Source organism: Pituophis catenifer, unplaced genomic scaffold (genome assembly GCF_029215685.1).
Source record: "Pituophis catenifer annectens isolate HBS135680 unplaced genomic scaffold, rPitCat1.0.hap2 SCAF_10, whole genome shotgun sequence".
Classification (NCBI taxonomy): Eukaryota; Metazoa; Chordata; class Lepidosauria; order Squamata; family Colubridae; genus Pituophis; species Pituophis catenifer.
In genome coordinates, this window is record NW_027256890.1 from 21,540,837 (window position 1) to 21,567,680 (window position 26,844).

Sequence of the window (26,844 nt, forward strand, 5' to 3'; positions counted from 1 at the left end):
TTCTCTTTCCCTTCCCTTAGTCCTTCCTTCTTCCCATTCTTCCCTTTCCCTTCCCTTCATCCTTCCTCCCATTCTTTCCTTTCCTTCCATTTTTGTCCTTTTCTTCCCATTTTCCTTTCCCTTCATCCTTCCTCCCTCCCTTTCCTTTCCCCTTCCCTTAGTCCTTCCTTCCTATTCTTTCCTTTCCTTCCATTTTTGTCCTTCCTTCTTCCCATTCTTTCCCTTCATTCTTCATCCCCTTCTTTTCCTTCCCTTCCTCCCATTCTTTCCTTTCCTTTAGTCCTTCTTTCCTTCCTCCCTTTCCCTTCCCATCCCATCCCGTTCTATCCTATCCTATCCTTCCAAGCCCTTTCATGGCAAAATCCCAAAGGGGAGCATCTTATCAGAATTAGGGATGGATGCCTTGCATACCTCTGTTCTCAGATGTTTCCTTCTATCCCCTCATTGGAAAATGCTTCCCTCTTTCTCTCCCCCCCCAAAAAAAAAAAATCCTGGGAAAGGCCTCTTTCTTGTCCAGAAACCAAAACTAAAACGGGCATAAGACCCAAATCACATCATCTCAGCAATATCAAGGCAGAGCAGCAGAAGCCAAAAAAAGGTTTGCAAAAAAATAAAAGAGAGCAGCAAAACCAGAAACGGCAGATTGAGCCCATTCAGTCAAAAAATTAAAATAAAATAAAAATTAGGGTGGAAACCTGCTGGGAAAATGCTCCCGAATCTCTCCAGGATTGGTGGGTTGTTTCCCTGCCACCCAACTCCCCAAGACCCCAAACTTCTCTCCTTGCTTGGCCAGATATCCGAGCTCACAATTCGGGGCGACAAAACCCACACGGCTGAAACCAGTGAAAATCAAATTCCCAGGACCTATCGATGCAGGAGGGGGGTGGGCAGCGTTTTTCCTGAACGAGGGTGAAGCCCCCAGAGCTCGCTGCAACGGATCAGGTTCTTCCTTATTCCTGTTTCTTTGAGAAATGTTCCTTTTTTAAAACATTTTTTTTTTTTTGAGTGAGAGCCAAAGAACGAAGCACGGTGGGGAAAAAGAAGATTCAAGTCACAGGTTTACTGCGGTGCAAAACTGCTCAGCTCGAAAGAGAGAGAGAGAGAGAGAGAAAGAGATCCGTATTACCGGGCCATTGGTTCAAAAGCTGTGCAACAATCCCTATTCACCCACCCCCCCTGCTTTCCCACCCCCAAGCTGGCTGCACTTGGGGAGGGGGGCGAGGGGGGGAAAGAGAGAACAGGGCTAAAACTTTTGCAAGAGAAAAGCGGATCCAGAGACGTCCAGCTGGGCTATCCCGACCCACCCACCCACCTTACAAAAATAGAAATTTTCCATTTCCGCTCGTTCCGTCCTTGCAAAAGGACCGTTTCTTGCTTTTCCTTAGGAAGGGCCAAGCCAAAAACATTTACAGGTGTGCACGAATGCACACACACACTCTCGTGTCCAGCCGAGGGAAGAAGGGAGGGAAAAAAACCCCAAAGGACAAAAAATAAGTGTGTAGAAAAAAAAAAAAAAAAAAGCTCTACCCTCGTCAAATGAAGAGAGAAATTCTCAAAGCTGAGAACCGCCTCGGTTAGTAAAAACACCGCCTCTCTCTCTCTTTCTCTCACACATTCTCTCTCTTCCCCCCAAATGAAACAAGGGACCCTCGCCCTCCAACCCTGGTTTTTCGACAGGCTGACGCTCCGTCCCGGGTCGACACAAAGAGATTTGAAACCAGGGGCTACGGCTGGTGCAATGGGACAAGTCTGCGTTGTCTCTTGTTCCGGTCGAAGACACGGCTAACGATTCCTCCGAAAAAGGTGTTAAGCCAAGGTTAAAACATGGCTTGTTGTCCACACCGCTGCAAGTCCTGTAGAAACTGGTCACTGTCAGCATTTGGCGGCCCGAGTTAAGACATCCGGCTTTTCTTCTTTGGGCCCCCACCTCCCCACTGATTTCTGCCGTCACAATGAGGAGGAGGAGGGGGCCTGGGTCTTCTTAAATCCGTTTTTTTTTTTCCATTTTATTTGGGATGGGGGAAAGAGAAGAAGGGGGGAAAAAAAAGTCCATCGGGGTCAGGCAAGGGAGCACGGCTCGCTCAATGGGAGGCAGAAGAAGGCAGTTCTAGTTTTTGAAGTCGGCGTCTGCGCAGTTCGGCTGCGTTGGGCTCTTCCGGAGAGGAAGGGTCCCCGTCGTGGCTGGAGGGCTGCGTCTCTGCTTTGTCTGGAGATGTATCTGGAAACAACCAAAGAAAGAAAGGATAATTCGACAGGGGTTTAATTGGCTCTGATAAAGGGGTTTAAAAAGTGCCTGGTTTTTGCCCCCTTTTTATTTTAAACTGGGTTGCATTTGTTCAAATTATTTTTGGCGCGGCAGGCAGTCCTTGATTTATGACCACAATGGGACTGGAGTTACGGTCCCTACAGTAGTGGCCAAAGTTGTGGAAACCTTTTGGGAAAAGTGTATTTTTGAGGTTTGATGGCTAATAACACCACTTTTTGGGGGGAGTTTCAAGATAATCCTATTCCACTGCTGGAATGGCCTGGGAATAGCCCAGACCTTCACCCAATTGAAAATCTATGGAGCCGACTAAAGAAACTGGTTAGTCAGAAACGACCCAGCAATAAAACCCAGTTAATAGAAGCCATAATTCAATCTTGGTTTCACATGATTAACAGTTGCAGAACTAAAAGGCTTGGTTCACTCCATGGGAAGACGCTGTAAGGCCGTCATTCATGCTAAAGGTGACCCAAGTAAGGATTAACTGACATGGGGATCATTTTTGTATATCTCGTTTTTTTCTACGTGTTTCACTTTCCTTCTTTATACCGTAACTGCAATTCTAATAGCAAATCCTTCATAAAAATTATTGCATTACATTCTGGATTAAATTATCTTTCCATTGATACAGTGGTGTTATTAGCTAGTTTTAGAAAATACACTTTTCCCAAAAAGGTTTCCAACAATTTTGGCCATACAACAATATTGCAAATGATGGAGTTGCTGAGCGAGTCGTCATTGCACCAGATCTGATTTTACAACCATTTTTACTGTGGTCGTTAAATGAATCCGGCTCCCCCCCCCCCACTCCACCATTGACACTGCTTGTTGGAAGCTGGCTTGGCAAGTCGCGAATGGCGATCACGTGACCCCTGGATGCTGCCATTGTCTTGCAAATGCAGGCTGGAATTCTGGGAGTTGAAGTCCACACACCTTAAAAGGTTGCCAAAGGTTGGGAAACGCCGGTCTACAGGTAGTCCTCGACTTACAACTGTTTGTTTTAGTGACCTACGTTACAACGGCACTGAAAAAAGACCGTTTTTCACATTTAACGACCGTGTGACTAACTTATCAACTTGCAGTGATTTACTTAACAAGAAAGGTCGTAAAATGAGGCAAAACTCGCTTAATAACCATCTCGCTTTAACAAGGGAAATACTGCTCAATACTGGTCGCAAGTCGAGGACTCCCTATTCTAGGAGCAACGCTGGGGCCTCGACTCCAGACCCCTCCCCTCTTCAAGCCCCCCCTCTTGTCACCACCGCCTGCCTGAGGTTCAGGTGAGGTTACCTGGTGAAGAGGTGCTGTCCGGTGGCTGGGAGGTGGAGGTGGTGGCTTCACTGGAATTGGATTCAGGGCTAGTCGGGGTCTCAGGAGGGGCCATCGAAGGGGCTGAAGCACTGGGGGGCGTTGGGGCAGCTCGAGGCATCCTGTACAAAAGAGGCAGCAACTCAAAATCGCATAAGTGTGATAAGGGAGAATAGGAATTTAAGGAGGGAGGGAAGGAAGGAAGAAAAAAAAGAAAAAAGGGAGAGAAAAAGAGAAAGAAAGAAAGAAAGAAGGAAGGGAGAGAGAAACAGAGAAAGAGAAAAAGGAAGGAAGGAAGGAAGGAAGGAAGGAAGGAAGGAAGGAAGGAAGGAAGGAAGGAAAAAAGAAAGAAAGAGGGTGGGTGGGTGGGTGGAGAGAAGAGGGAGGGAGAAAGAAAAAGAAAGAAAGAAAGAAAGAAAGAAAGAAAGAAAGAAAGAAAGAAAGAAAGAAAGAAAGAAAGAAAGAAAGAAAGAAAGAAAGAAAGAGAAAGATCGGGTTTTCAATTCAATTGTATAGAATGTGAAGGATGTGTGTTTTATTTTTATAGTTATAATGTACACTGAAGATGGCATTTAATTTCGTTGTATGAGGTACAATGACAAGAAAGTAAAACTTAACAGAAAAAGAGAGAAAGAGGGAGAGAGAGAAAGAAAGAAAGAGAGGGAGGGGGAGGGAGGGAGGAAGGAAGGGAAAAAGAAAGAAAAAGAGAGAGAAAGAAAGAATAAAAAGGAAGGAAGGAAGGAAAAGAAAGAGAGAGAGAGAGAGAGAGAGAGAAAGAATAAAAGGAAGGAAGGGAGAAAGAAAGAGAAAAAGAAAGAGAAAGAGAGAGAGAGAGAAAGAGAGAGAGAAAGAATAAAAGGAAGGAAGGCAGGAAGAGAGAGAGAGAAAGAATAAAAGGAAGGGAGAAAGAAAGAAAAAGAAAGAGAATGAGAAAGAAAGAATAAAAGGAAGGAAGAAAGGAAAGGAAGGAAGGAAGGACATGTGTGAGAGGGAAGGGAAGGGAGGGTGAAAAACAGAGAAAGAGACAAAGGAAGAGGGAGAGCAGAGGGAGAGGGAAACTCACCCGATCGTTGCCAGCACAGTGAGATACTGGTTGATCTGGAGCATGGCCGCATCCAGGAGAGTGTGGATGTTTTGCAGGCACTGCAGCCGAGCTTCCAAATGTTGCCGCTCGTGGCCTTCCATGGCCCGCAGCTCCTCCTCCGTCAGCCCTGCGAATCCCGAGGGGGGAACCGGCATCGGAGGGAAGCCTAAAGCAAAGGAGAGGAGGGGGACACATGGGACAGGAGGACTCGCCCGCCCCCAAAAAAAGGAACCAGTCCCTTAAGTCCCCCGGAGGGCAGCAAAACCGGGCGATCAGAAGCCGCCAAAGTCAGAACCTGTCAATGGAAAACAAGCGCCGATCTCCCTCCGCCCCTTTGCGGGAAGCCACACCCAGGCCCTCCCCGGAACGTACCAAACAGAGGGGGGAACGGCATCCCCATCCAAGGCGGAGGAAAGGGGAAACCTGGCACGGCCCCTGCGGAGGTTGCAGTGTCCGACGTGCTGGCCGAATCCCCGGTGGGCCTGGCGGTGCCTATTGAGGAAACGCAGCCCTGTTAAAAGACCGCCCCCTTTGGGGGGCTTCCCCAGCGGAACAGCCGGCTATGCGAGGGTGTGTCTCACCTGCTCCTTGGGATCCTGGTGGGGAGGACGCGGCCGCGGAGGCACCGTCGGTATTATTGGGGGGCTGGACGCCCGGCACTGGAGGGAAAGGAGCCATGGGTGGCCACAGAGGGAACATCCCGGGAGGAAACGGAGGCAGGAGGCCTTGAGGGACTGGAGGAAGAGAAGAAGGGCATTAACTCTGCTTCTAAGAGAGGGTTGGAGAACAATGGCCCGTTTATGACGGGTGGACTGCAACTCCCAGAATTCCTGAGCCAGCCACGCTGGCTCAGGAATTCTGGGAGTTGAAGTCCACCAGTCATTAAAGGGGCCATCGTTTCCCCCACCTCGGTTCTAAGAAGGACCGGATTTATCCCAGCCAGCCAAGAATTTCAATTGGCCGTTATTTAAAATTACCGTCTTTTTCAGAGTATAAGACGCACCTTAGTTTTTGGGGAGGAAAATAAGAAAAAAGGTGATTGGCGGGGGGATCGGCCTCCCGGAATACCCCCAATCAGCTGTTCCCAGAGGTGAATTTTAGCAACAGGTTCATTGCTTGTGAGGTCTGTGCCTTGCTTTTTTTTCTGCCTCTGAAAGCCTCTGAAACAAAGCTTCAGAAAAAAAGGCTTTTTTCTGAAGCTCTGTTTGGAGGCTTTTTTTTCTGAAGCTGTTTGGAGGCTTTTTTTTCTGAAGCTCTGTTTCTAGGCTTTTTTTCTGAAGCCTCTTTCAGAGGCTTTTATTCTGAAGGACTATCTGTATTCTGTTCAATCTCCTTTCTTTGGATTGGTATGTAGATTAACCTCTTCCGACCTATTGGTTATTGTGCCATTCTCCAGATTCGTTAGCATAGTTTGGTTAGAACCTTTACTGATTCTTCTTTTGTTGCTTGCCATATTATTTTAGATAAAAGCCTTTCAGAGGTTTTTTTTCTGAAGCTCCTTTCAGAGGCTTCTTTCAGCCTTTGAAATCTCCGTTTGCAAGGCTGGGCGGGGCTACATTCGGAGTATAAGATGCACCCAGATTTTCACCCTCTTTTTTGGGGGGAAAAGGTGCATCTTATACTCCAAAAAATATGGTATCTGATTCAGAAAAGCCCGATCCCAGACAAATCTGCGAGACAGTAAAAGACAAAATGCAAGTGAAAAGATGAAGAACCTGGCTACAGGTGGTGAGTTCTAGTCTCACGCTAGGCAAGAAAGGCACTTGGGCTGACTGGGGGCCAATCACCAGGAGGTGGTGAGTTCTAGTTCCACACTAGGCATGGAAGGCGGATAGATGACTTTGGGCCAATCATTAGGAGACACAGAGTTCTAGTCCCGCCTTAGGCAGGAAAGCCAGCTGTGTGACTTTGGGCCAATCACCAGGAGACAGAGAGTTCTAGTCCCACCTTAGGCTGGAAAGCCAGTTGGGTAACTTTGGGCCAATCACCAGGAGACGGTGAGTTCTAATCCCGCCTTAGACTGGAAAGCCAGCTGGGGGACTTTGGGCCAATCACCAGGAGACAGAGAGTTCTAGTCCCACCTTAGGCTGGAAAGCCAGTTGGGTAACTTTGGGCCAATCACCAGGAGACGGTGAGTTCTAGTCCCGCCTTAGACTGGAAAGCCAGCTGGGGGACTTTGGGCCAATCACCAGGAGACAGTGAGTTCTAGTCCCGCCTTAGGCTGGGTGACTTTGGGCCAATCCCTCTCTCCCACCCCAGCCTATCTCACAGAGTTGTTGTAGGGGACTGGCTGGGAAATGTTGAGAGTTGAAGTCCGTCCCCCCCCCTCTGTTAAAGAGGTTAAAGGTGAGAAAGGTTAATTAGCATAGCAGCTCCCAAAGTGGGACTCACAGTTGGGCGGCTGAGGCATCAAGGGGGCCTGATGGGGGGGGCGGATGCTGCCCTCCTTCCGGCTGCTCGGGGGGCGGCTGCGACTGGGTGGGCAGGGAGGCACGCAGGACGTCCATCCGGCAGGTGGGGCAGGTCTGCTGGCGCTGAAACCAGGATCGGAGGCAACTGAAGAAGATGAGAAGCCCTTGCAGTTCTAATGGGTGGATTCAAAACTGCCTTCCAGGTCATTCTCTCTCCTTCTGTCTTTCTCCTTTTCTCTCCTCTCTCTCTCATTCTATTTCCTTTTCTTTCTCCTTTTCTCTCTCTCGTTCTATTTCCTTTTTTCTCCTTTTCTCTCTCTTCTCCTTCTCTCCCTTCATCCCCCTCTTCTCTTTCTCTCCTTCTGTCTTTCTCCTTTTCTCTCCTCTCATTCTCCTTTTCTCTCTCCTCCTTCTCTCCCTCCCTTCCCCCTCCTCTCTTTTTCTCTCCTCCCTCCCTCCCCCCTCTTCTCTCCTCTCTCTCCTTGTCTTTCTCCTTTTCTCTCTTCTCTTTCTCCTTCTTTCTCCTTTTCTCTCTCCTCCTTCTTTCCCCCTCCCTTTTTCTCTCCTCCCTCCCCCTCCTCTCTCTCTCTCCTGTCTTTCTCCTTTTCTCCTTTCTCCTTCCTTCTCCTTTTCTCTCTCGTTCTATTTCCTTTTCTTTCTCCTTTTCTCTCTTCTCCTTCTCTTCTTCCCTCCCCCTCTATCATTTTATCTCTCCTCCCTCCCCCTTTTTCTCCTTTTCTCTCCTTCTCTCTCCTCTCATTCTTTCTCCTTTTCTCTCCCTCATTCGATTTCCTTTTTTCTCTCCTTTTCTCTCCTCTCCTTCTCTCCCTCCCTCCCCCTCCCTATCTCTCATTTTCTCTCTCTCTCTCTCCCTCCTCTCCTCTCTCTCACACACACATTCCTGCAGACAAATCAAGCTTTCAAGTGCACCCAGATTCACTCGGGTTTTCTATTTTAAAAAACACACACCACTTCTTCCCCCCCCCCCCCCCCACACCTGGTATGGAATATGTGATTGCATGGCAGGCGTTTCGCGCCCATCACCATCTCTTCCCGGCAGATGATGCAAACATTGTCCATGGCCTGCAGCTCTTCTGGGGTGGCATCGGGGTACCTGAGGAGAATAAGACCAGACACCTAAATTCCTTCCCTTCTCCCAAGAACAGCCCAAAGCTGACATTGTGAACTTAACAGCTGTGCCAATCAATCAATCAATCAAGATTTGTTTTGGATGGATAGGTGACAGAGAGAGAGAGATGGATAGATATGTTTGTGCATGGGGTTCAACAAGGAAACAGATTAATATTAATATAAAAATCTTGCTGCCTGTATGTACCAATGGTACTTTTTCAAAAGGTAACTGGACTTCCTTTGTTTTTCCTTTAAGATGTTTCGCTTCTCATCCAAGAAGTTTCTTCGGTTCTGACTGAACGGTGAAGGACGAAAGCATTTATATTCCTTGCAGTCATCTGGTCATTAGTACTCTTTCTGAGAGTCGTGGTAGCCACTCAGGAGATTTTATATAATAATAATAATAATAATAATAATAATAATAATAATAATAATAATTATTATTATTATTATTATTATTATTATTATTATTATTATTATTATTATTATTATTTTATTTCTATACCTATATCTATATGTGGCTTCAGGATCACCTGAATAGTGCAAATGGTGTGGAACCTTCTTGTTGAAAAGGACTGTGTTGTAAACAGGAGAATGACTCTCAGAGAGAGTACTAATGACCAGATGACTGTAAGGAATATAAATCCTTCCATCCTCCACCGTTCAGTCAGAACCGAAGAATCTTTTTGGGTGAGAAGTGAAACGTCTTCAAGGAAAACGTCTTCAAGGAATTTATATTCCTTGAATTTGGGACAACCGTGACCTCAATAACTGAGAATCTCCATAAACATTTGCTGCCTATATAGGGGTGAAATGCTCCCGATTCGGACCGGATCACCTGATCCGGTAGCGATGGAGGCGGGTGGTTCGGAGAACCGGTAGCAAAAATCCCTGCCCCCCCCCTTGCCCAGCTGAGCCGCACAATCATCAGAGGCTTTTTTTTTTTTTTACTTTTAAAAGCATTTTTTCTACAACCTCTTTGGCCAAAAAAATGCTTTTAAAAGTAAAAAAAAAAGTCTCTGATGATCGCGCGGCTCAGCTGGGATCATCAAAGGCTTTTAAAAGAAAAAAACCCCTTTTTTTCTTTTAAATGCCTCTGATGATCCCAGCTGAGTTGCCTGATGTCAGAGGCATTTAAAAGAAAAAAAGTCTCTGCCGATCAGGCAACTCAGCTGGGATTGTCAGAGCCTTTTGAAAGCATTTTTTTACAACCTCTTCGCCGAAGAGATTGTAGAAAAAATGGTTTTAAAAGTTAAAAAAAAAAATTGGCCTAGCCCGTCACATTACCTTTCCCCCCCCCAAGCCATGCCCACAGAACCGGTAGTAACAAATTTTAGATTTCACCACTGTGCCTATATATTTAGGCCCTAGGGCTGTTAATGTATACATAAGGATCTTCCATTAGGAAACAGATTAAACTCAATGTAAAAATCTTGCTGCCTGCATAAGGGACCTTCAACTAGGAAAGAAGATCAGGCGTTCCTGAAAATACTCACAGCGTGTTCATGTTGCGGATTGCCCGACGAGACATGATCGCATCCGTGACTGCCTTTTTGAACTGCCTAGGATGGAGATAGCAAGAGTTAGTCCTCAGGAAAACTTTGGATACACAATAGAGTTAGATAAATGGGAGCAACTACGGGAAAGAAACTATTAAGTTAACAATGGCAACAGCTTACAAAGAGAATTTGTATAAAATGTTTTATAGATGGCATATGTCACCGGAAAGATTGGCAAAAATGTTTAAAGGTAGATCAACTAAGTGTTGGAAATGTCACCAGACACCAGGATGGTATTACCATATCTGGTGGACATGTGCGGAAGTGAGAAATTATTGGGCAAAAATTCGGATTTGGTTAGAGAAAATGACTCAGCAACATATTGACTTAAAACCGGAGCTGTTTCTGTTGGGTATTTTACCTGAGGAAATTAATAAAAAAAAATATATGTATATTTGATTATTCATGTAATAACTGCAGCGAGAATTGTATTTGCACAAAATTGGAAAGGGGAAAAAATCCCTACAGGAGAGGTCGTTAAGAAAATATTAGAATGTGCAGAAATGAATAGATTAACATCAGCAATGAAAGGGAAGGAAGAATCGGAATATTACAACATATGGGGGCAATTTTATTATTGGATAGAAAATGAATATGGATAAAAAGCGGTGTAAAATTAAATAAACCCAGAAGAGAAATGTTCTAATGGGAGATATATTAAATTTAAAATGTAAATGCAAAGAAATATATATATATATATATATATATATATATATATATATGTATGTATGTATGTATGTATATGTATGTATATATATATATAATGACACACAAATTTGTATACAGATGACACACTGAATGATAAATGATGTAATGTTTGTTTTATAAAATAAAAAACTTTTTATTAAAAAAAAGTGTTAGTCCTCAGGGGATGAACTGGCAGGCAAGACAATCTCGGGGGGAGGGAGTGGGGAGGGGGAGTGGAAATACCCTTCACCTGCGGAGAGGTGCAGAACTGCAGGTATGCATCCTCCCAATTTTCCTGCATTGGACTCACCTCATTGCCAGGTACATCGGCCGGATGGCGAAAAGAGGGAAGGTGTGAACTTTGATCATGATCGTCATAAAAGCCATGTAGAGAAGGACCTTGATGAAACCTGAGGAAAGGATCAATAATTCAAAGCTGATTGGCAGGTGGATCGGCCTCCCGGAATACCCCCAATCAGCTGTTTCCAGAGGGGAATTTTAGCAACAGGTTCCTTGGTTGCATTTTTTTGCTTTTGGTGGTGCATTTTTTTGCATTTTTTTTCTGCTTCTGAAACTTCTGAAACTCTTTCAGAAAAAACTTTTTTTCCTGCCTCTGAAAGCCTCCGAAACAGCTTCAGAAAAAAAGCCTCTGAAACTCTGTTTGGGGGCTTCTTTTCTGAAGCTTCATTTCTGATGCTTCTTTCAGCCTCTGAAACCTCCGTTTGAGAAGCCAGGCGGGGCTACATTCAGAGTATAAGACGCACCCAGATTTTCACCCTCTTTTTTTTGGGGGGGGAGGTGTGTCTTATACTCCGAAAAATACAGTAATTAAGTGAATCACGTGGTCGTTAAACAAATCTGCCTTCCCCGATTGACTTTGCTTGTCGGAAGCCGGCTAGCGAGGTTGCAAATAGTGATCACATGACCCTGGGACAGTGCAACTGTCGTAAAGTACATGCCAGTTGCCAAGCGTCCCGATTTTGATCCCGCGACCACGGGGATGCTTCAAGTGTGAAAAAATGGTTCTAAGTCGCTTTTTAAACTTTGAAACGGTCCTTGAGCGAACGGTTGTACGTCGAGGACAACCTGTGTGGCCTCAGTCGTGCTACTTTCTTGGGATAGATGGGTTGGGTTTGGGGAGGGTCTTTTTACTTCATCCCCAGATCTATTTACCCGTGAAGAGTTCTGTGTAGAGCATGAAGACGGCCTTGTTGTCCCAGGGATTTTCACTCTGGAGGTCGATGGAGTGCAGCAGGTATTTGATGAAGACGGTCAGCACCATCGTCATGAGGATGGCGTACTGTGGAGAGGCAAGAGGAAAAGGATTGCAAACCAGAACTTAGTAGAGCAAGGCGCCGACAGGCTTGGCTTCCTTCTAACACTGGAGTTTAGATTGTAAGCCCAGTCCAGTTTCACTTAGCGACAGCAAGAGTGTCCCTTAATGACCAAGTTAAGTACATATGAAGCAAATATGCAATATCAAAAGCAGGTTTTCCAATGTGGTAGTGAATACAAGCAAAACACAAGCAGAGGAGAGGAGTTTCCGTTTTAGTTTCAGAGATCAGCACAGCATGCAGCTTTAGAACAGTTGAGCTGAGCCATGCCCAAACTCCTTGCTGTCTCCTTCCTTGTTGCTCACACAGCAAATACTGTTTCAGTTTCCCAACAGCCCTTAACTCTCTCACACACTGACAAGATGCTAGCCAGACGAATCCCAATGGATGCTGGTAGGCAGAGACAGAATTTTTTTCCCCTTATTTTCCTCCCCCAAAACAAAGGTGCGTCTTATACTCCGGAGCGTCTTATACTCCGAAAAATACGGGTATACATCCAATTATTATTTATTATTATTATAGGTATTTACTCACCTCAAAGCCAAAGACCAGCTGGACAGAAGCCCCCCGGGTCAGGATGCTATGATAAGCGTGGCTGACAAACAGGAAATCTAGGATGGCCAGAAGCACCATGAGAGCTAGGGAAGAAGAGAGGCCATTTTGTCACTGGAAAACCAAAAACGGAGTGGAGAAAACACACAGCACACCAGAAATTCACAATATCCTAAGGCAGTGATGGCTAACCATTTTGCCATCGCATGCCAGGAACGGGGGATCGGGGGGGGGGGGGGTCGCATGCGCGCGTGCCCTCACCCATAATTCTATGCACTCTGCCCCCGCGCATGTGACCCCTCCCTCCTGGTAGGCCCGTTTTTCTTTCTCACCGGACTCCAAGGCCTCTCTAGGAGTCTGGGGAGGGCGAAAACGGCCTTCCCCACCCCACCCCACCCCCAGAGGCCGAAAACGGCCCATTTGACTACTTCCTGTGGGACCGGAAGTTATTAAACAGGCCGTTTTAGGCCTCCGGGTGGGGTGGGGAAGGCCCTTGTGGTCCCGCCGGAAGTTGTTAAGCAGGCCATTTTCGGCCTCCGGAGGACCTCCAGGGGGGTGGGGAAGACCGTTTTCACCCTTCCCAGACTCCTAGAGAGGCCCTGGAGCCAGGTGAGAATCTACCCTGGGGAAATTTATTTTCAGGTAGATTTTATGGCTGAATTCTCAAGAATTTGCCTTCGGAAGTTGTGGGACTGTCATCACTTGAGACTTTCAAGAAAAGATTGGACTGCCATTTGTCAGAAATGGTGTAGGGCAGTGATGGCTAACCTTTTTGCCGTCACGTGCCAAAAGCGGGGGGAGCGTGGGGGAGGTCGCGGGTGCGTGTGCCCACATCCATAATTCAATGCACCCTGCCCTCTTGCGCATGTGCATGTGACCCCCCCCCACGCTCCCCCCTGCTTTTGGCATGCGATAGCACGGTGGGCCCGGTAGACCTGTTTTTCACCCTCCCCAGGCTCCAGAGGCTTTCTAGGAGCCTGGGGAGGGCAAAAACAGCCTTCCCCATCCCCCCGGAGGCCCTCCAGAGGCCAGAAACTGCCAGTTTCCAGGCTTCCGGTGGGACCAGAAGGCCTGAAAATCAGTTGGTCGGTGCACGCATGCGTGCTGGAGCTGAGCTAGGGCAACACTCGCGTGCCCACCAATATGGCTCCGTGTGCCACTTGTGGCACGCGTGCCATAGGTTCGCCATCACAGGTGTAGGGCCTCCTGCTTAGGCAGGTGGGTTGGACTAGATGACCTGCAAGGTCCCTTCCAACTCTGTTCATCTGAAGCCAAACTGGGATCCAGTCTCAAGGCACAACCAATCAAATGGAGCGAACGAAAACAAGGCCAAAGGGATCACGGGAACAGTCCAAAAAAAAAGAAAAAGAAAAAGAAAAGAAAAGTGGTAAGAAATTTAATAGAATAAATATAAATGTTACTTACAGACAATGCGGAAATGGAACAGCCAAGATATGTTGGGGCTTCTCTCCATCTAGAAGGAAGAAACATCAAGTTTAAGGGGCTGGGGAATTCTGGGAGTTGAAGTCCACGCCTCTTCAAGTGGCCAAGGTTGAGAAACTCACGGTTTTGTTATAGAAATGGCTACCCGTATTTTTCGGACTATAAGACGCTCCGGACTATAAGACGCACCTACCTTTTTTTGGTGAGAAAAACAAGAAAAAGAAATCTGCCTCTGCCTCCCAGCAATTCTGCCTCTTTGCAGCAAACAGCCTGCTTTGCTTTCATTTTCGTTTTCGGCAGAGCTTGATTAGCACAAGGAAAAAAAAATCTGCTCCCAGCAATTTACCTCCTTGCAGCAAGCAGCAGAGGCCCGCGCAACAATAGGCAGTAGCAATCCCTACAGCCTGAAACAGCTGAGAGTCGGGAGGCCAATCCAACCGACAATCAGCTGCTTGTGCTAATCAGGCTGTGCTGAAGCTGAAACAGGCTGTTTCTACTTGCTGCTAGGAGGTAAACTGCTGGGCGGCAGAGGCCAAAGGGTGGGGGCCAGCGGGTGGGCAGGGCTACATTCAGTGTATAAGACACACCCAAATTTTCACCCCCTTTTGGGGGGGGGAAAGCGTCTTATACTCCGAAAAATACGGTAGTTTCTATTATTATGAAAAAATAAAATATTGAGGGTAGTTCTTAATTGCCTTATTTTACTGCACCAAAGGAGTCGGATGCCTTTTTTTTTTTTTTCCTTTTTTCCTCACTAACCACTTCCCTTTTTCCTTTCCTAATTTCCCCAATATTTGTTTTTGTGTTTTCTTTGGGTGTCATATTATAAATCAATAAAACAACTACATGAATAGAGAAACACGGCTTTAAGAGTTCAACTGGAAAAACCAGTTTTCCCTTGACCTGGTTTAGTGTCTCATGTTTCGCACCCACAAACGCGAGTTAGGGATCGTACTTACGAAATCCACCCGGTCTTCAGCCAGCCAATGGAAGCACTTGAGGAAGAGGAGGAGGGTGAAGAGCGCTACAAAACGAGGACTGAAGTCGTCCCTGAAGACGGTAAAGGCCAGGCAGGTCTCGGTCACGGCGTACCACGAGCGCTCGAGCAGATGCTGGGTGCGAAAAGATGGGATATACAAGACACTGCTAACCCCAAACTGAGGGACGCGGTGGCTAAGACGCCGAGCTTGTCGATCGAAAGGTCGGCAGTTCGAATCCCTAGTGCCGCGTAACGGGGTGAGCTCCCGTGACTTGTCCCAGCTTCTGCCAACCTAGCAGTTCGAAAGCACGTTAAAAAAAGAGACTTTTTCCCTTCGCTAAACCGGGCATGGGCGGTGCGTAATGCATCCGGCCCACGGGCCGGGAGTTTGATAGTCCTGCCCTATAGTATTATAGGCTGACTCTGCCGACTGCCAGCAGTTCGATCCTGACCGACTCAAAGCTGACTCAGCCTTCCATCCTTCCGAGGTCTGTAAAAATGAGGACCCAGATTGTTGGGGGGGCAAGAGGCTGACTTTGTAAACTGCTTAGAGAGGGCTGTAAAAGCACTGTGAAGCGGTATATAAGCATAAGGGCTACTGTTATTGCTATAAGGAGATGCCGAATTTGGCGACTGTGTGGCTCAGAACGCTGGACTCTTGCTGGCCAGCCGCTGGATCCCACAGGATTCTTCTTCTATCCCTAAATATCTACTACAATCTCCTCTCTTTCCCCACCCCTTTCTTACAAGGTTTGTGTATGAATCTGTTGTTGTTGTTTTTTAAACTGCTGCTGTAAATTTAAATGTGAAACGCTCTTAATGGCTGGGGTTTTTTTGTTGGGTTTTTTTTGTCTTTCTCTCAGTCTCCTTCCAGGTGGTCTGTTGAGAAGGGAAGTGAAACCTGAATTGGTTAACAGCTAAATAAATGGTTTTGACAAAGGAAATCCAGCCGAGTGAGAAGCCATATGCTGAAGCAGTCACCCACCTTAGTTATCTACGATTAAAAATATACTCTTTTGTCATTCTGGCTCCGAAGTGAACAAATGAATTTAAAAACTGGACACCAAGATATCCTGAATACAGGGAGTCCTCGACTTACGACCACAACTGAGCCCAAACTGTTGCTAAGCGAGGCATTTGTTAAGTGAATTTGGCCCAATTTTATGACTTTTCCTGCCACGGTTCTTAAGTGAATGATTGCAGTTCTTAAGCTAGTCACACGTCGTTAAGTGAACCTGGCTTCCTCATTGGCTTTGCTTGTCAGAAAGTCACAAAAGGGGGATCACGTGACCCCGGGACTCTGCAACCGTCATAAATATGAGCCAGTTGCCAATGTCTGAATTTTAATCCCGTGATCATGGGGAGGCTGCAATGGTCTTAAGTGTGAAAAACAATCGTAAGTCTTTTTTTCAGTGCCGTTATAACTCTGAACGATCACTAAATGAACTGTTTAAGTCGAGGACTACCTGTATTCCATAATTCTGCAAATGGATATTTTTCTGTTTGATGCCTTCACATCTCTCATTTCCAGCATCAAAATAGTTCCAATCAAAATTGTTGTTGTTAGTTGCGTGTCCAACCCATCGCGATCCCATGGACAACGTTCCTCCAGGCCTTCCTGTCCTCTACCATCCTCCGGAGTCCACTAAAGCTCACGCCTACAGCTTCCATGACTCCATCCAGCCACCTCCTTCTCTGCCGTCCCCTTCTTCTCCTTTTGCCCTCCATCATTCCCAGCATTTGGCTCTTCTCCAGTGAGTCTTTCCTTCTCCTTAGGTGGCCAAAGGATTTGAGTTTCCTCTTCAGGATCTGGCCTTCTAGAGAGCAGTCAGGGTTGATCTCCTCTAGGACTGACCGGTTGGATGGCCTTGCGGTCCAAGGGACTCGCGGGAGTCTTCTCCAGCACCAGAGTTCAAAGGCCTCCATTCTTTGGCCTTCTCAGCCTTCCTTATGTTCCAACTTCCACAGCCTTCCATTGCAACTGGGAACACCAGAGCCTTGACTAGACGCACTTTTGTTGGCAGGGTGATGTCTCTGCTTTTTAATATGCTATAATCAAAATTAGCTCCAAATTATTGGTGTGTGTTTCAGAGGTGGGTTTCAGCAGGTTCTGACCAGTTCTGGAGAACCGGTAGTGGAAATTTTGAGTAGTTCAGAGAACCGGTAGTAAAAATTATGACTGGCCCCGCCCCCATCTATTCTCTGCCTCCCAAGTCCCAGCTGATCGGGAGGAAATGGGGATTTTGCAGTAACTTTCCTCTGGATTTGGGAGGGAATGGAGATTTACAGTATCCTTCCCCTGCCACGCCCACCAAGCCACACCCTCAGAACGAGCAGTAAAAATTTTTGAAACCCACCACTGGTGTGTTTGTGTTAATTACACCATGCAGAAATTTATCCGAAGAGAATAAACACTTAACTTTGTACAATTGGCTCTTTTTAAAGTTCACAAGACTCATGATTTGGGGGGAACAGAGAGAGGGATGTCTTAATAATTGGTGCTCCGAGCTTCAAATAGATGCTTCTTTGCAAAAGGGGATCGAAGTTTGCGAAAGCCCATTTAAGCGCGGCCTCCTCTCCCCGAGGCTAACGCTACCGGGCTCTGGTAATGACTCACCTCCATTTCTGCTGCTCGGAGTTGTCCGAAAAACACTTTGCCCATGAATTTGCCTAGCAGGAACACCAAGACAAAAGCCTGAATGTACAGAACCTGGCATCGCAAGAGAGCAAAAGACAAAAAAAAGGGGGGGGTTTAGATAACCATCCGTAAAGAGAAGTAAAATTTGCAAGGAATTATGTACGGTTTTTTAACCCTTCTCTTCTTTCTGGTCACAAAAATAGTTCCTTTCTCTAGTTAGCGAGGTGACATTTCTAACAGGAAACAATTTTATTTGTACTCTTTTATTATTTTCTCAAATAACTCAAAGCGACGCACATACTTTCTTCCTCCTATTATCCCCACAACAACAACCCTGTGAGGTGAGAGGGACTGGCCCAAATTCACCTAGTCAGCTTTCAGGCCTAAGGTGGGACTAGAACTCACCATCTCCTGGTGATCGGCCCAAAGTTATCCAGCTGGCTTTCATGCAAGACTAGAACTCACTGCCTCCTGGTGATTGGCCCAAAGTCATCCAGCCAGCTTTTGTGCCTAAGCCAGGAGTAGAACTCACTGTCTCCTGGTGACTGGCCTAAAGTTACTCAGCTGGCTTTCATGCCAAGGTGGGACTAGAACTCACCATCTCCTGGTGATCGGCCCAAAGTCATCCAGTTCGCTTCTGGGCCTAAGGCAGCAGAATTACCCTGCAATGCTGCATTCTAACCACTGAGCCACCACGGCTCTTTAATTAGTTAGCTGGTTAAATAAATAAAAATATAAAGGTAAATAAATAATCAATATTTCAACCTGACTGGAACTACAACTCCACTGCTGAAGTTGACTAGAAATCTTTGCTTAGGAGCCGTAGCATGTCTGAAGGGCAAGGAACTGGAGAAAAGCCACAGCTAAAAAGCCCTTTTCAAGGCTACGCTGAGCCACGGTGGCGCAGTGGTTAAGAGTGCAGTACTGTGGGCTACTTCTGCTGACTGCCGGCTGCCTGCAATTTGGCAGTTCAAATCTCACCAGGCTCAAGGTTGACTCCATCCATCTTTCCATCCTTCCGAGGTGGGTAAAATAAGAGTGTTGGGGGCAACATGCTGACTCTGTAAACTGCTTAGAGAGGGCTGTAAAGCACTGTGACGCAGTATATAAGTCTAAGTGCTATTGACCTTCCTTCCTTCTGTCCCCTACCTTTCTTTCCTCGGTCCCTCCCTCTCTTTCCCTTTCTTTTTGACTTCTTCCTCTTTCTCTTCCCCTTTTTCCTTCCTTCCTTCCTCCCTCCCTCCCTCCCTCCCTCCCTCCCTCCCTCCCTCCCTTCCCAGTGATTAGAATGCAGCATTGCAGGCTAACTCTGCCCATTGCCAGCAGTTCAATCCTGATCAGCTCAAGGTTGACCCAGCCGTCTATCTTTCCGAGGTGGGTAAAATGAGGACCCAGATTGTTGGGGGCAAGAGGCTGACTCTGTAAACCGCTTAGAGAAGGCTGTAAAGCCCTGTAAAGCGGTATATAAGTCTAAGTGCTATTGCTACTCCCGGGACCGACTGGGGAGGGGCAGACTCACCGCCATGCTGGGACTCGACTTGGTAAGGTACACCACGGTGGGGTAGAACTGGTGCTTCAGGTAATAGGCGTGAGCTATCACGGCGGAGGTTAAGGCCAGGCTGGCAGCCATCATGATGGCGGTCCGGAACATCTCCCTAAGGTCTGGCGCACTGAAAGGAAGAGACAGGAGGTAAATGACGGGACACGCCTGAATTGGCACTCGCTGCGGTGAGTGAAAAATAAAAACAAGAGCTGGCTGCTGGATTTGCATGGCTACGCCTCAGTGCACCTGGGGTTGCTATTCTCAACCTCTGACGGACGGTGCTGTTATTGTACAAGCATGTCTTGGTGGGACATTTATGTGCTTCGGCGTCTCTCACCTATGGAAAACGAGGGTCTGTATGGCAAACAACCCCAATCCTCTTTCTCCTCATATCCTATCAACTCCAGAGATGAAAGAGGACATTTTTTCTTCCTGTGTTAGCCACTTCTGTGGCTATCATTGCAAGTGCTGGAATTTATTAAAACTGCAGCCATAACAAAAGCCGAACTCTGAGAAACAAACAGGGCTTAAATTAAATTAAAACAGCCGCTTTCTTTAACTGACTGATTTTACTACCAAGTCATTGTGGGGGTGAGTGGGGGGGGGGGAAACGCTACTGTTCAAATCCCTGAATCTTATACCTTGCTCATAAAATTCAGTAAAATTCAGTAAAATACGACCTATGTGTTGTCGAAGTTTATCTTATAAATTATAAGTCTCCCATGGCTGGGAGAAAATGCTGCTGTTAAAAACCCTGAAGCCCAAATCTTGCTCATAACAATAAGTTATTACCTACATATTTCAAAGTTTATTTTAAAAGCTACAGAAACTTTAAGTCAAACGGGAATATAACGTATGACTAGCATCACAATTTTTAATGTTTAACTCGGTTCTCCATAGCACGTGTGTGTCAGACTGCGGTACTATCTCAAAATTAAATGAATTTCTTTTCTTTGAGCTCAGCCACCGGATCATGACTCCGCGCAGACAAGACTGACCTTTTGCCTCCCAATCCCTCCCTTTCCAATCCCCAAGTCTCTGCTTCTCATTGGCTGTCTTCCAAGTCATTCTTCAGACTTCTTCTCGTCATTTCTCAGGAATGTGCCCCTTCCCCTGATTTCCACGACAACCAAGCTTCATAGGGATTTTGCAGGCAAAAGGTTCAGAGTTTATCTTTTGCTCTCCTCTGCTCTCTCTATGCCAGTGTTGCAACGCTGACAGCGTGTTGTGCACAAAAAAGTCGTACACGATGGCCAAGTTTTCTTTCTCTCAACAAAATATTGCCGGAGATATTATGTCTCAAAGTTGGTGGAACCTCAGAGTCATACTGTAGAAGGCTGAGATATGGGGGGTCACACAAATGACTATATCTCCGCAAGTATTTGCATCGGCACACGTAACACTTTATCAATGTTTATTGGGGGGACACGTGTGCATGTTCACACAAAATTTCATCGAAATCCGTGATGGTCGAGCAGGGCACTTTTCTGAAATCAGATCACTTGACCTGGAATGACCCATGTCACACACACAGAGACAGACAGACAGACAGACAGACAAAACTCTGCTAATTGGGATTGTATTTGAGGTGCTGTTTCTGTTATTGGGACCTTAAAATAAAGATATTGTCTATGGAGTTTCTCAGTCATCCAGGTCATGGCTGTTCCAAATGTGCTTTTTCCAAGAACAAGAAGCTGAAGAAGGTTCTTGGATGAGAAGCAAAACGTCTTCAAGGAAAAACAAAGTTCAGTTTTCGTTTGGAAAAAGCACCTTGGGACAATAACTGTGAAAATACCTACAGACCCCTCGAATCCTGGACATAAACGGTTTCAACTCCTACCCTCAAAACGACGCTATAGAGCACTGCACACCAGAACAACTAGACACAAGGACAGTTTTTTCCCCGAAGCCATCGCTTTGCTAAACAAATAATTCCCTCAACACTGTCAAACTATTCACTAAGTCTGCACTATTAATCTTCTCATCGTTCCTCTCACCCATCTCTTCTGACTTATGACTGCATGACTGTAACTTATTGCCGTATCCTAAGATTTAGATTGTTTCCTAGTAGGATTCAATTGCTTATTTGTACCCTATGACTATCATTGTGTTGTACCTTATGATTCTTGATGAATCTATCTTTTCTTTTATGTACACTGAGAGCGTATGCACCAAGACAAATTCCTTATGTGTCCAATCACACTTGGCCAATAAAGAATTCTATCTATCTATCTATCTATCTATCTATCTATCTATCTATCTATCTACCTACCTACCTACCTACCTACCTACCTCTCCCTCTCCCTGCCTCCCTCTCTCTCTCTCTCTCTAATTTGTGCATCTCATCTGGCCTATCTAACCAATTTCATTATATACATGATGTACAATGACAATAAAGGCTATACTACTATATCTCAAATGGGACTTGGTGGCTCAGTGGCTAAGACACTGAGCTTGTCAATTGAAAGGTCGGCAGTTCAGCGGTTCGAATCCCTAGTGCCGCATAACGGGGTGAGCTCCTGTTACTTGTCCCAGTTTCTTCCAACCTAGCAGTTCGAAAGCAAGTAGAAAAAAATGCCAGTAGAAAAATAGGGACCCCCTTTGGTGGGAAGGGAACAGCGTTCCGTGCGCCTTTGGCGTTGAGTCATGCCGGCCACACGACCACGGAGAAGTCTTCGGACAGCGCTGGCTCTTTGGCTTTGAAACGGAGATGAGCACTGCCCCCTAGAGTCGGGAACGACTAGCACGTATGTGCGAGGGGAACCTTTACCTTTACTATATCTCAAAGAGCTTACAAGAAACTCAGCAATAAATGTGGGAGAAATGCTATAATAAATGTAATGAAAATATTAAGATATGATATTGGAGGAGTAAGAAGACACAAAAGATGCACTCAGATGGATTCACTGAATGATTGATTATGTATTGTATGTTTGTCTATAAAATAAAAAAAGTTAAAAAAAAGAAATGCTACACTAGACTGAAACGTGGGACATCCTGTTTTCCTACTTTCCAACGGGCCAAGGAGTCGTAAAACAGATACGGTGGATTCACAGGTCTCTGCACAAGCTTTGTGACTTGTGTTGATCCGGGAACAAGAACAAGATAAAATACAAGCGTCAAACCAGCAGAGAAATGAGATGTAATGTGAAACTCCAATATATATATATATATATCAAGAGTTCACACTAGGAACTGCAGGAAGATGCAATGACAGCATCTATGCGTGTTAATCTTGAAATAGATGCGCTTAATGCTGGGGAATGTGCTTGAGCCACACCCACACAACACAACACAACACACACACACACGGCCCCTATAAATAAGATAACCGGTTTCATTCGGGGAGAAGTATACGGTCTATTTTTAAGAGAGGCACGGTTATCGTCCCTTTGATGTGCAGCGTGCAAAAGAGCACCCCGATTTTCAACCTTTCGTTTAGTGACGGTTCAAAGATACAACGGCACTGGCAAAAGGGACTTACTTAAGGACCGTTTTTCACACTCACGACTGTTGCAGCGTCCCTGTGGACACGTGACCAAAATACAGATGTTTGGCATGTCTTTATGACGTGTCGCGGTGTCCCCTTTGTGCAACTTTCCGACGAGCAACCTCATTGGGGAAGCCAGATTCACGTAACAACTATGTTACTAATTTAACAACCGCAGCGATTCACTTAACAACGGCGGCAAGAAAGGTTGTAAAATGGGGCAAAACTCACTTAACAACTGTCCCGCTCAGCCACAGAAATGTTGGGCTCCTATGTGGTCATAACTCGAGGACTACCTGTAACTAGCACAACCCGTGACTGTTGAATAAGAAAAGACAATTTCAAAGCACAGAAAAATGCCTGAACCTCCTAAACTTTCTATCAACCCAAAAGGCATGATATGATTCTGGATCACGCCCACAATGCTCATCCTTATTTTCAAAAACTTGACTTTTACATCCTGATCCAATTTTTCTGGTATTTATTTATTTTTCCACTTTTATTATCTTTAAAAATAAATCAAGATGATGCAAACATGTCTGATATTCCTCCTTTTCCCACAACAACAACCTTGTGAGGTGGCTTGGGCTGATTGAGAGTGTCCGGTCCAAAGTCACCCAAGGTGGCTTCCATGCCCAAGGTGGAACTAGAACTCCCCATCTCCTGGTGATTAGCCCAAAGTCACCCAAGTCAGTTCTGTTTAAGGCAGGAGTAGAACTCCCTGTCTCCCAATGATTGGACAAAGCCACTCAGCCAGCTTCCATGCTTATTATAACTGTATTTACATTTATCAAAGACCTGGCTATGTAATCTGTAGCGACTGGTACCTTAGCGTGTTTATATTTATTTAAAATTGTTTGATAGCATATTATAAGACACATTGGATGCTTAGAAAGGTAGACAGGCTAAAGTTAAGCTCAATAAATCTTAATTTCCGGGCAAAAAAACAAGCCTCTATGTATCAAGGAAGCAGACTATGGCAATTTTAAACTCCTGTTACTGTTTTTACATTTGTTCTCGATATATTTGATGTATAAGATAGATAGGTTATGTTCTGTTAGTAACATATGGCAATCTTGAGTTGCTTCATTACTACATTTTTTAAAAAAGTGATCAATATTAATCACTGTCACTTTGGAACTAGGAGCTGAGAGATGTACCTGCTTTCACGCCCACCAATAACAACACTGATTTATTTAACCCACTCTGGACATATGATTTACAGAATCGCATAGTTACATGACATATGGGAATGATGAAAGTGGTTTACAAACAGTGAGAATCTGTACAAGGGCTTATTATGAACACAGAAAGAAGAAAAATATGTTACAACAGTATTAAACTGTCCCTGTAATTTCTTTGGGGTGCTTAGTGATAACATATTTCTAGTCAGTTTTTCCAGTTTTAAAAAATGGATACGCTCAAAAGCAGGGATAAAGCCATGCACCAACCCATACATATTACAAGTAGTCCTCGACTTACAACTGTTCATTTAGTGACCATTCGAAGTTACAGCAGCTCTGAAAAAAAGTGACTTATGACTGTTTTTCACATTTATGACCACTGCAGCATCCCCATGATCACGTGATCAAAATTCAGATGCTTGGCAACTGGTTATATATTTATGACAGTTTCAGTATCCTGGGGTTATGTGACCCCCAATGTAACTGGCTGGCAGGCATTTATTTCCTAACTAGAAATGGTACCTAGGAATAGGGGCGGACCTGGCTGGCTGGCACTTCCTAACTGCAGAAATGATACCTAGGAATGGGGGCGTACCTGCTGGCTGGCACTTTCTAGCTATAGAAATGGTACCTAGGAATGGGGGCGTACCTGCTGGCTGGCACTTCCTAGCTATAGAAATGGTACCTAGGAATGGGGGCGTACCCACTGGCTGGCACTTCCTAGCTGCAGAAATGATACCTAGGAATGGGGGGGTACCTGCTGGCTGGCACTTCCTAACTATAGAAATGGTACCTAGGAATGGGGGCATACCTGCTGGCTGGCACTTCCTAGTTATAGAAATGGTTGGCTGGCACTTCCTAGCTGTAGAAATGGTACCTAGGAATGGGGGCGTACCTGCTGGCTGGCACTTTCTACCTATAGAAATGGTACCAAGGAATGGGGGCGTACCCACTGGCTGGCACTTCCTAGCTGCAGAAATGATACCTAGGAATGGGGGCATACCTGCTGGCTGGCACTTCCTAGCTGTAGAAATGGTAGCTAGGAATGGGGGCGTATCTGGCTGGCTGGCACTTCCTAGCTGCAGGAATGAGGACATATGTGGCTGGCTGGCATTTATTTCCTAGCTAGAAATAGTACCTATGAACGGGGATGTACCTGGCTGGCTGGCACTTCCTAGCTGCAGAAATGGTACCTAGGAACGAGGACATATGTGGCTGGCTGGCATTTATTTCCTAGCTAGAAATAGTACCTATGAACGGGGGTGTACCTGGCTGGCTGGCACTTCCTAGCTGCAGAAATGATACCTAGGAACGAGGACATATGTGGCTGGCTGGCATTTATTTCCTAGCTGCAGAAATGGTACCTAGGAATGAGGACATATGTGGCTGACTGGCATTTATTTCCTAGCTGCAGAAATGGTACCTAGGAACGAGGACATATGTGGCTGGCTGGCATTTATTTCCTAGCTGCAGAAATGGTACCTAGGAATGAGGACATATGTGGCTGACTGGCATTTATTTCCTAGCTAGAAATAGTACCTATGAACGGGGGTGTACCTGGCTGGCTGGCACTTCCTAGCTGCAGAAATGATACCTAGGAACGAGGACAAATGTGGCTGGCTGGCATTTATTTCCTAGCTGCAGAAATGGTACCTAGGAACGAAGACATATGTGGTTGGCTGGCACTTCCTAGCTAGAAATGGTACCTAGGAATGGGGGCTTATCTGGCTGGCTGGCACTTCCAAGCTATAGAAATGGATACCTGGGAATGGGAGCTCACCTGCTGGCTGGCACTTCCTAGCTGCAAATTAAGAAGGCTGCCCATAACAGACAAGTATGGAGATTATTACCCACCCATTATTACCTGTCTCAATTATTACCTACTCATAGGTTGGGGGGGAGGGGGTTCGTAAGGGAAGGAGGGAAGACAGCTGAAACCTCGCCCCCCACAGCCATGACAGTCGCTGCGGAGGGTCCTCAGGGGCGGCCACAGCCAGGCCCGCCTCCCCTTCCCCGCTGACAAAGCCGGGCCCCCACTCACCCAGCCTCGGAAGACTCTGCGCCCCCTCAGCCTGAAACACCAACTCTTCTCCTCTGCCCAACCGGAAGTCCCGACGCTCAGAAGACACCTCACTTCCGTCCGGGATGTACCAAGCGTATGGGGTCGACCCCTTTTATTTTATTTTATTTTTCCTCTTTCTCTCCCGCTTTTTTTCCTCCCTTCTTTGGATTATCCTGGAAGCATCTCGGAAGAATGGTGTCTAACAAAATCCTTTTGAACTCCCGCCCGGGTCCTTGGATTTCTCTTCGCCTTTTCCACCCCTCTCTAGAGCTTGCTAATGGTACGGCCCATACAGTGTTGTCCTCCCCGAGCGGGACAGCGGAAGGAAAAAAAAAAAAAAAAAGAGGGTCCCGTGGCTCCCGCTGATTGGCCCAAAGTCTGGCCTCTCCTCCAATGGGAAAATGGTTGGCGAGTTAGGGCGACTGGGACAAGACTGACTGTTGCTAGGCGAAGAAAGACGGGCTGGGAAGATAGCAGGGAAGGCTTGAGGGTTCTGGGTTCGAATTCGAACGGGAATGTCGCGCGTGCGCCGACGCGTCGTTCTGTCTTGCAGCTTTTATTTTTACGCTGGAGCAGAGAGGTTACTCAGGAGGGAAGCGAGCCCAGTTACAAAAAAAAAATGCAACTTTATGCATTAGTGGGCACTGATTTAATCTGGCTGTACACCGCCCTGAGTCCTCAGGGAGAAGGGCGGTATAGAAATCCAATATAAAATAAATAAAATAAAAAAGATTTCCATCTTCATCGCTGTGTTTATATCCATTTGCATTGCATTCTAGAACATGCTGGAAGGGACCCCGGAGGTCTTCTAGTCCAACCCCAAATGCTCAGGGCAGGAGGAGACCTTATTATCCAATCCCAGTCAAAGCGTTGTCCTGTTTCTGAAAACCTCCAGCGAACATTTAATATAAATAAATAAACGCGATGCATTTAATAAATAAACGTCTCTTGGCCTTTTGAATTTGAGCTTGTTATTCTGATTGGCTGTCAGACTCCCACAGGGCTATGCAGGGGTAACTTTGTACGTTGTCTGTGTCCCAGGCTTGGTTGAGTCTTGCCGGGTGATGATGTAATGAAAGGGCGTTTGGGCAATTCCTATTATGGCTCTCCCTGAAGGAGGTAGATCTTTGTTACGTAGAATAGACTGGCCCAGGCCTTAATGGCCCATTGACAAAG

General features: G+C 46.0%; 1 protein-coding gene across 1 annotated transcript; it reads right to left on the reverse strand.

The window, feature by feature from the left end:
* Nucleotides 1-1,040: 1,040 nt before the first annotated feature.
* Nucleotides 1,041-25,697, reverse strand: SYVN1 (synoviolin 1). Its single transcript, XM_070950762.1, is given in 17 exon segments — nt 1,041-2,218; nt 3,554-3,693; nt 4,635-4,821; nt 5,028-5,147; nt 5,237-5,389; nt 7,047-7,086; nt 7,088-7,211; nt 8,064-8,180; nt 9,694-9,759; nt 10,754-10,853; nt 11,617-11,743; nt 12,312-12,415; nt 13,755-13,803; nt 14,732-14,884; nt 17,369-17,461; nt 18,909-19,059; nt 25,648-25,697. Coding segments are annotated over 16 exon segments (1,842 nt in total). The 5' UTR covers nt 19,041-19,059; nt 25,648-25,697; the 3' UTR covers nt 1,041-2,081.
* Nucleotides 25,698-26,844: the final 1,147 nt, after the last annotated feature.